A 9,916-nucleotide genomic window follows, 5' to 3' on the forward strand; every position below is an offset into this window, starting at 1 on the left:
TGTTTCTGACTGAAAACACAAGTACTATCGTTTGACACTACAATTCTAGGTACTATGCCAAAGAAACAAAAAATGAGTAACATACACACAAAAAAAAAATCCCCAATCAAAGTACCCAGTAAAACTGGAGGAAGCTGTTTAAAAAAATTATAAAAATGTGTTCCTGGCACAGTGGCCCCAATAAAAATGTTCTTGTTCAGTATACTGAAAGTTGTTTAGTATGTTCTGAAGGAAGTTGTTTTTTTTAATCGTGATTAATCATCTCAACTACTGGTAGTGGTAGTAGTCACACAAAAACGAACGAGAAAACTGTACTTACAAGGTATGCTTTCAAATACTTTTTTTTTTCTAAATAGTGTGGATCTCCACAATATATTATAAATCAGCAGTGTTCACAACAAGAGAGATAAATCCATTTAATTTCCTTTCTTATGGTTTCTGACTCATAATGGACTCAAGCTTTGCTCTTAAAGCCAGCAAAAATCAAAACACTCTGAAAGGGAATGCCTTGCTTTATCACAGCTGCCCAGTCAATGTTGTATTTAATTTACCAACACAAAAATGATTCAGTTAGTTTCAAACACCAGCTGAGTAACCATTTCTCGTATATCCTCCAAGCTGCTTCCAATTTCTATCCCATCATCTGCTATACCAGTCCCAACAATATAAAGTTTTCTCTCTCTGCCTACTTCAGGCAAGTTAAGGACATCAAGAAGGTCAGCCACTCCAACTGCTCCAGCAATGTCCTGCAAGGTAAGACAGAACAGCTCAGTCAACTTCTGTAGAAAAAAATGTCAGTTGGCATAATACATAAACAGTACATTTTCAAGACATTTTATTATTCTGATTCCTGCTTTTCATCAAATACAAACTATATACTGTGGCTCTACTGTGAGCAACCTTATTGAATTTTAAGAACACATTTAAACACATTTTACATAGAAACAAAATATTTCTATTTTTAAATATTTTTTTCAGAAATTACAAAGAATGAGCACTATTCAATGACTTAAAGTGGGAAAGGCCAATGCACTCACAGGTTATGTATATTGAAGACTGCCCCGCACAGAACTTACCAGACCCACCTTGTGATCAACAGGCATTTAAGAACTGAGAAGGCCAATGACCACTTCCTCTCAAAGAATAAAGACACAGTCTCAAGATCAAATGAATGTACTGCCTACAGCAATCCTGTGTAACATAACCCACAACCAAGTGTGAACCCTTTAATGGACTCAGGGAATCTAATTAGCACCTATATGATCAAATTAAGTGGGAGACATTGAACAGGGAGCTTGTTTCAGGCTGGTCTAAGCTGTAGCAATGTTAGAAGGAAGGGGAAGAAAAAACACAACAGAGAAGACAAAAAAAGCATACAACCAAATATGACTAAAGCTGGCAAACAGCTTTTAGTAATACACAAAGAAGCTCAAAACTAATGCAGAATCCGATTCATTATATAATGGTAATGAAGAATGCATTGCATTGTTCCACAAAATTTGTTAAAACAGTCAAGGGGCTGAAATGGGCTATAATCTCATATCCCCAACATATGATATACATAGTACAGTTGTGTACACTTACCGTAAATGTAGATGTTTGTGTGTATTCACTGTTGCAATCCTGACTGTTGGGATTTCCTGCAGTGAAAGCCCTTGGCCGGCCCAACTACCAGAAAAGAAAACGGTTTTCGCCTCTCAGGCTGGTGGACACCCTTACCGACGTCAGTAAGCTCAGGTATAAAGGCAGCCAGCCTGCATCATCACTTCAGCATTTTCTTGACCCACTTAGAAGCCTCCAAGTGTACCCAAGAAATACTAAGTTAATTTGCATCCAAGGAGAACCCACCTGTACCTAAGGTGCGCCAAGGTATAGTGGGACCCAGGGTTGGGAGGTGTAATGTCCTTGGTTGATTCTAGTAGCCTACATATTAGGCCGAGGGGGTAGCTGGAAAGGAAAGAAGACTGCAACAGTGAATACACTCAAACATCTACATTTACGGTAAGTGTACACAACTGTACTATGTTCTTTGTGTTTCAGTCTTGACTGTTTGGAAGAGTTCCAAAGCTTTAGAGAGGGTTGAAGGAGATTAAAGAGAGGAATCCCTTCAGGACTGCAGATGTAAAACCTGCTCTAGACCTGGAAAAGGATACCAAATGGTAGGGCTTCGTGAAGGTATGCAGAGAAGACCAAGTGGCTGCCTCCAAGATGTCCTTAGTGGGAACCCCACTGTAGAAGTAGCTGTAGCCCTAGTAGAGTGTGACCTAATCAAATCAGGGCTTTTTGGCATGATGGCTGTAACAGAAAGAAATGCAGTGAGAAATCCACTTGGAAATAGTCTGTTTAAAAGCTGGTTTTCCTTCCGAGCCTGGGGCAAAAGTAATGAACAGCTGGTCTGTTTTCCTCAATGGATTTAGTCCTGCCCAGGAAGAAGCGTAGCATCCTATGTACATTCAGAGAGTGTAGTAATCTTTCCCCTCTGTTTGAGGGGGTGGGAAAGAATGTAGTTAGAGGAACGGCCTGATTCAGAGACACATTAGTAACCGTGAAGGATTAGTTCGGAGGGAGACCCTGTCTTTATGGAAGATAATGAAAGGTTTCACTGCCATTAGGGCATGCAACTCTTGAGATCCTCCTGGCTGAAGTGATAGGTGGTAGAGGCTGCAGGCTCGAAATGAGAGATGGCTGAGGCACGTATCTTGATGGAGGAATAAGAGAGATCTTTCTTCACAAGGTTGGTCAGGTACTCCAGAATGTTAGGAAGGTTAATGGAATTTTGCTGAAGACAGTGCTTCTGGCACCAAACCGAGAATCTTCTCCATTTGATTAAGATTTTCTGGTGCTAGGCCTTCTAAATTCTTAAAGTGGTCTGCACCTGCTGACTCAAGCTGGAGGTGCAGTAGGGCACTGTGGAATAAACCATGCTGAGAGTCTGAAGTTTGGGGTGTACAATCCTCCCCTTGCTCTGGGTGAGAAAGTCCACCCCCTGTGGTAACATCAAAGGCTTGTGACTGATGAGCTCGAGGAGGAGAGGGAAAGAACAGTTGTGTAAAATCTTACCATAACCATAGATGTCCTTCTCTTCCATGTTGCAGTATTCATAACCTTTGGGTTAGCCTCCACCTAGCGACCCGAACATCCAGCCAGCATACAAAAGCTTTAGTCATAAGAAGTATGTGGGATGTCTGACGTTGGCCGTAGGGTGTGGGGGCCATAAAAGTGACATCTGCATGTACCTTCCTCAGAAGTGAATGCCCTAGTCACACCCTAGTCCCAGGATAGCTGCCCAAGTCTTGCATCATCCAGCAAAGGTTTTTTTCTTTTTTTTTTTCTTTTGGCGGGGGGTAGGAGGGTGGGATAGAATACTGCAATATGGAAGAGATGGACATCTATGGTTATGGTAAGAGGTTACACAACTATTCTATGTCCTTCTATTCTCATGTTGTAGTATTCAATAACCTTTGGGTGAATGCCATAGCTCAAAGGGAAAAGGAGGTGGGTGGTTTGGAGCAGTTTTCCAAGAATCCATGCAGGACTGCCCTAGCAAAACCTGTTCTAGATCTGGAAAAAGGGTCCAGTTTGTAGTGTTTGGTGAAGGTATAGACAGATGTCCATGTAGCTGCTTGTAGAACACCAGCAGTGTCCAGACCCTTGAAGAAGGCTCCAGATGAGGCCATGGCTCTAGTGGAATGGGCTTTAATGTTACAGTCCAGGTGTTTGCATGGCAGGTGTAACAAAAGAAGATGACCTTGGAAATCCAGGCAGAAATAGTCTGCTTTGTCACCACTTTTTCCAGAGCCCTGGGGTGAAATGATACAAACAGATGCTCTAATCTCCTAAGGGATTTGGTCTTGTCTAGGAAGAATCTAAGATGTCTGAACATCAAAGGAATGCAGGACTCTCTCACTATCATTCTAGGGTCGTGGAAAAAAGGGGAGGTGGATACATTGGTTCAGGAACAACTCACTGACCACCTTAGGTATGAAAGACGAGTGAGTCTGTAGGGTTAATTGCTATATCCTTATGGAATATAAAAAGGGTGGGGTGACCATAAGGGCCTGGAGCTCTGACACTCTCCAGGCCAATGTCAAGGACACCAAAAGCACAGTTTTCCAACTGCAGTATTTTAGAGAAGCTGTAGTCAAGGGCTCAAATGGAGCAACAATGGGTTTCTCTAACACATAATTCAAGTCCCAGGGTGGCGGAACTGGCCTCCTGGAGGGCATGAGATGTAATACTCCCTTCAGGAATAACTTCACTTGAAGCCTGCAAGCAAGTGGAAGGTCAAGAGGCAGACAAGCAGAAATAGCAGCAAGGTGGGTCTTAACAGAGGAATATGCCAACCCTGCCTGCAACAATTTACACAGATAGGACAGCACAAACGGGACCTCTCCTTGAAACAGGTCTAGCTGTGTTTTAAGACACCAAATAGACAACTGTTTTCCATTTGGACAGATATGATCTCCTAGTATTGGGTTTCCTGGCCTCCTGCAGAACATTAAGCACGTCCTCAGTGTAAAGGTGTCTGAAAGGGATCAAAACCCTATCACCCACATGGTTAGTCTCAGAGATTCTAAGTGGGGTGGATTAGGGATCCCTTGTCCAGTGTGAGTAGGTCCACTCTGTGAGGTAACGTGATGACTGCTCCTGGCTAAATGCAGAACGAGAGGGAACCAATGCTGTCGTGGCCAAAAGTGAGTCACCAACAAGATTTTTGGTTTGTCCTGCTGAATTTTTATTAGAACTTTTTGTAAGACTGGGAAGGCAGTTGGGGAGAATGCATAGAGAAACTTCCCCTTCCATGAGCTAGAGAAGGCATCTGGCACCTTTGCTAGGGGGCTGGGTGCCCTGGTACAAAACTGAGGAAGTTGTCTGTTCAGAGGGGAGGCAAACAGATCTATTTGTGGCAAACCCCACCTATGGACTATGTCCATAAACACAACCCTGTGTAGCATCCACTCATGGGACTGTGACGTGGACCTGTTCAAGGTGTCTCCCAGAGCATTCTGAGCTGAGGGAATATAGAACACTTGCAGAGTGACTCCATGCTGGACCGCCAATTCCCAGGCCTGGAGTGCATATCTGCATAGCAAGTAAGATCTTGTACCCCTGTTTATTCACAAACCAAAGAACTGTACTGTTGTATGTGAACAACTTCAGGGGCCCTTGCTTCAGATTGTTTTGGAAGGCCTTCACAGCAAAGATGAAGGCCCTCATTTCTCTGATGTCGATGTGCTCTTCCTTGAAAGGGCCTGTCCATGTGCCTTGCACCTTCAAGCGTCCTGAAGAAGCCCCCAACTCAGGTCTGAAGCATCTGTGTACATTTTCTGGACTGGAGTGAGGGGCTGCAAGGGAAGTTTTGGGTTGAGAGAGATTTGGTCCATCCCCCAAAGGATCTCCTTCCTTAGGCCTGGTAGAAAGGGAATGGAGGAATGGAATGGTCCAAGGAGTGGGACTGTGGGGTCCATGAGGACCTCAGGTACCACTGAAGTTTCATAATGTGGAGTTTTGTGAGTGGCAACATGGGAATTGTAGAGGTCATATGCCCCTGGAGTCTGAAATATTCTCTTGCTGTCATTGCAGAAGCATGGAGGACAGACAGTAGGTATTCCTTTAGCCTTTCCACCTTTTGGGGTGGGAAGAATGCCCTTATAACATCTGTCCTGACTCTGCAGCCCAAGAAAACTTGGTCCTGGGAGGGATTTAGGTTGGATGTGGGAAAAGTGATGGTGAAACCCAGGGAATGCAGAACACAAATAACTGTCTGGACATGGTTCTGTAGGGAACTGTAGCAATCTGCCTGGATCAGGAGGTCATCTAGATATGGGAAAATGTTTATCCCTTGGACCCTGCAACAGGCTACCACTGGAGCCAGACACTTGCTGAATACCATGCAATAGGCTACCATCTACTGCTCCAAGGGTACTCATCAAGTGTCTGGCTTCAGTGGTATCCCTTGGACCTTGCAACAGGCTACCACTAGAGCAAGACACTTGGTGAATACCCTTGGAGCAGAAGATGGTCCAAAGGGTACAAAAGAGCATTGAAAATGTGAAGAACCCACAGAGAACCATAAATATTTCCTGTATTTAGGTTTTATGGGGATATGCAGATATGCATCTTTGATGTCCAAGGTGGCTAGAAATGCCTGAGGCATTAACAGTGGGAACAGAGTCTGGAGCGTAAGCAGGCGGAAAGTGGGTACTTGAAGAAATAGGCTGAGGTGGGAGAGATCAAGGATGGGTCTCCATGGGCCGTCTTTTCTTGGGACCAAGAAAAGTCTGGAGTAAAAGCTCCTCCCCTTTTCTGACAGAGGGATGGTTGGATAATCCCATGGGAGAGGAGGCTGTCCAAAACTGACTGGAATAGGGGCAGCTGGTCCTTTGGTGGTTGTGAGATGCCTCATAATGAGGGGGGAAGAACCAGGTCATGAAGTAACCCTATTCTGTGATTGATGAGACCCGCTTGTCTGAGGTAATGGCTTTCCAGATGGGAAGATGTTGAAAGAGACTCTGGGAAAGGGGTATGGTATCTGGAGGGGGTGGAGGAAAAGGTAGGTAGTCACAGACTACCTGCCTTGTCCTGAAAGGGAGGTTTCTGGGTTGTAGTCTGAGCAGGCTTGTATGGTGGCTACTACTTCCTGGAGCTCTTCTTGCTCCTAGTAGGAGTAGGAGAAGAATGTTTTCTAATGAATTGTGCCTTAGTGGGATAATTTCTGTGGAATTTAGGAATTGGTGACACAAACAAATGCTTCAAATCCTGCAATTCTGTCCCCTACTGTTGAAGGGCTTTGAAAAGCTCTGCCACTTTGGCCCCAAAAAGGGCAGTATTGTTCAGGGGGGCATACAGGGGTTTAGCTCTGTTATCATTGGGTAGGGGTTGGAGCCTCAGCCAAAGGTACCTTCTGAGTGCTGAGGCAGAAGCTGCAGATCTGGCCGAGGACTCTGCAGTATCATAACTGCATCTAATTGAGTATCTTGTTACTTCTGAGGACAGGGAGATCAGGTTAGAGATTTGAGATTTAGTGGGCGAATCTGGGAGATCAGCCAAGAGTTTTGAAACCAGAGTCCAAAGGACTAAGGAATACTTAGACATGAGAGTCTGGTAGCCGATGCCCCTAAAGGCCAAGGTAGCAGAGGTATATAACTTTTTACCAATCTGCTCCATAGCTTTACTGTCCTTATCAGCTGGAAGGACAGAGGTGGAGGGTAATGGTCTGGAGAGTTTGTCTGTGGAGACCAAAACAGTTCCAGGGTCTGCAACAGGGCTTTTTATCAGAAATTTAGCCCCTTCTGAGAACTTATAAAATCTGTCAGGCCAACTAGAATCAGGGGGTAGTGATTCAGGAATTTTAGAAGTTGCACTGAAGGCATCTAAGAAGGCTGGTAGGATGGCAGAAAGTGAAAGAATATCCATTTGTAAGAGTTAATAGTACCTCTTTTGGACTTCAGTCATTTAAGTAAAGTTCCATTTGAAAAACTCTCATCCGAGAGATGGTTTCTCCAAAGGTATAGTCCTCTCCAGGGGAATCTACCACAGCAAAGTCCTCCTCTGGGGAGGAATACCCTAGAGGAGATGGTATTTGGGAAGCATAAGAAAGGGAATCCACTGAAGAGGAATCTGAAAAATCTTCAGCTTATATAGGAAGAAGATCTGCGGTCTGAAGCCTAGGGCTGATAACAGGAGGGAAAGCCAGAGGAGAAACAGCCATTGAAAGCCTAAGGGCCACGAAGGCATTGAATAAATCTTGAGAGAAAGCTTGCCAATCAGGCAAGCTTTCAGATGGCGGAGATACATGCTATGATTTTTGTTTCCTTTTTAAAGAAGAAACAGGCCTAGAGGGCATAGGGGCTAAGGAGGGCCTAGCTTCAGGTGGTTCCCTAATGGCAGAAGGACCAGTCTGGACGTCAGCAACGAGAAGAGGTTCCTACTCTTCATTGGCGCCCGATGTCTGTGTAACATCTACAGATGTGCTTTCAGCCCTTGGTGCTACAGTCTCAGTTACGGTACCCGCAATACCAGTGTTGGCCAATTACGTATGTTGGTCACAGGGAAAAGTCGGGTGGAGGAGGTGCAGCAGTAGGCTCATGCCTGGTAACTTTGGCATTCTTTTTTCGCGGCTCGATGGTCTGACCCTTCCAATGCAAGAGCAAGATGTTTGAGTCATTGGTTTTCTAAATAGGTATTAAGAGTGTGAAGACGAAGGCCTGACAAATCGCTCAGGATTTATGGTCGTGGTTGGGCCCTAGGCAGAATAAGCACAGGGCATGGGCGTCCATATGGGGGATCTGAAATCCTCACTTATACTTTCCTGGATGACATGAACCTGGGCAGGTATGCAGTGACCAAAAGAAGAATAAAGATCCAGTAGGGTACTTATCATAAACTTGCAGGATCTGATGGCAGAAACGGCAGGATGCGCTGACATTTGACTGGTGGCAGAGAATTTCAGAGGAAGGTATGTGCAAATGTCAGTTTTATGGCCCATGCACCCTACGGCCAACTTCAGAAGTCCCACATACCTCGCAGTGACTAAAGCTTTTGTATACTGGCTGGACATTCAGGTCGCTAAGCGGAGGCTAACCCAGAGGTTTTGAATACTGCAACATGAGAACTGAAGGATATCCAGTGCTGCGTGGCCCACTCCTGTGCTGTCAGGATGGCCTTGGGCTCTCCTCCCTGATCCTCAGAAGCACTAGAGGCAACAGAGGTAATAGTCGGAAGGCATAAATGAAGAGGTGTGTCTAAAGAAGGGAGAAGGCATCTGTTCTCCATGCAGATGTTTGGCTTGTCCTGGTGCAGAACTTCTCTAGGTAAGCATTGTCCTTGCTGGCAATCATGTCCACCTGGGACATCCCCATTGCTGTGTTACAGTGTGGAAAACTTCCTGATGGAGATGCCACTTGTGGGGTCTGTCAGAGTCCTGCTGAGGTGGTCTGCCAGAGTATTCTTTTCACCAAACCGGTATTGTGCCATGAGGTGCAGGCCTAGGGATTGTGCTGTCTCCCATATTTGCATGTCTAAACAGCACAGGCGGTAGGAATGCGTGCCTCCCTGCCTACTTATGTAGCACATGACTGTGGTATTGTCCATCTGTATTACTAGGACCACTGGGTCCTGTTTGACCTTGAAAGCCAGTAAACTGTTTTGTACTGCCATCAGTTCTTTCAAATTTATGTGCCTCCTTCTGTGTTGAGCGGACCATAATCCTTGAGTTTGGAGGTACTGGGAATGCCACCCCCCGATGCGGTTTCGAAGGCATCTGTGACGAGGATTTGGCCCTGAGGCAAGAATTTGAAAGGTAGGCCATGATTTGGGTATGGGAAATTTCACTTGATGCAAGGTATCAAGGGTATTTGGACGTCCAGTGACAGATCTCTGGCACCAAAACGCTCTTCAGGCACCACTGCAGCTTCCTCATGTGGAGATTGGGTAGGGTACCATGAGAATACAGGATTCTAAAAACACTAGTGCGTTGAGGAGTTCCCTGGCTGTGATGCTTTGATTTTCCTGTATCTGTAGGAAGTAAATGGGTATATAGGGGACCCTGTCTGGGGGGAAGAAAGGACCTCTGGAGGGTAGAGTCCAAAAGAGCTCACAGTAAGACTGTTTGGATGGAGCCAGGTTTAATTTCTTGAGGTTAAGTGAAATAGAAAAAAAAAAAAGAGTTCCCAATGGCAACTTCTCTCTGGTGTGGACCAACCGACACACTTGTATGGGAAATTTCACTTGATGCAAGGCTCCTGCAGCAAGAAAAGACTGAACTGATGACACAGGCTGGCTCACTTTACACACACACACAGACACAGACACACACATACAAAAAACACACACAAGACCCATGTGTTAACCAGATAGCCCCGATGGGCACAAAGTCCCTTTGCACAGACGATCCAGAAACAATGTCAGGTTAAGC

The 9,916-nt window shown here is 45.1% G+C and overlaps 1 protein-coding gene across 1 annotated transcript in view; it reads right to left on the reverse strand.

Moving 5' to 3' along the window:
• Nucleotides 1–325: 325 nt before the first annotated feature.
• Nucleotides 326–9,916, reverse strand: part of LOC122807743 (ADP-ribosylation factor-like protein 9) — a 422,334-nt gene continuing 412,743 nt past the window's right edge. The window contains exon 4 of the mRNA XM_044078731.1: nucleotides 326–746. Coding sequence (XP_043934666.1) covers nucleotides 567–746 — 180 coding nt within the window. The 3' untranslated portion in view covers nucleotides 326–566. The remainder of the gene's footprint in view (nucleotides 747–9,916) is intronic.

The sequence above is a fragment of the Protopterus annectens genome, chromosome 7.part1, assembly GCF_019279795.1.
Source record: "Protopterus annectens isolate FY-2018-M chromosome 7.part1, PAN1.0, whole genome shotgun sequence".
NCBI lineage: Eukaryota > Metazoa > Chordata > Ceratodontiformes > Protopteridae > Protopterus > Protopterus annectens.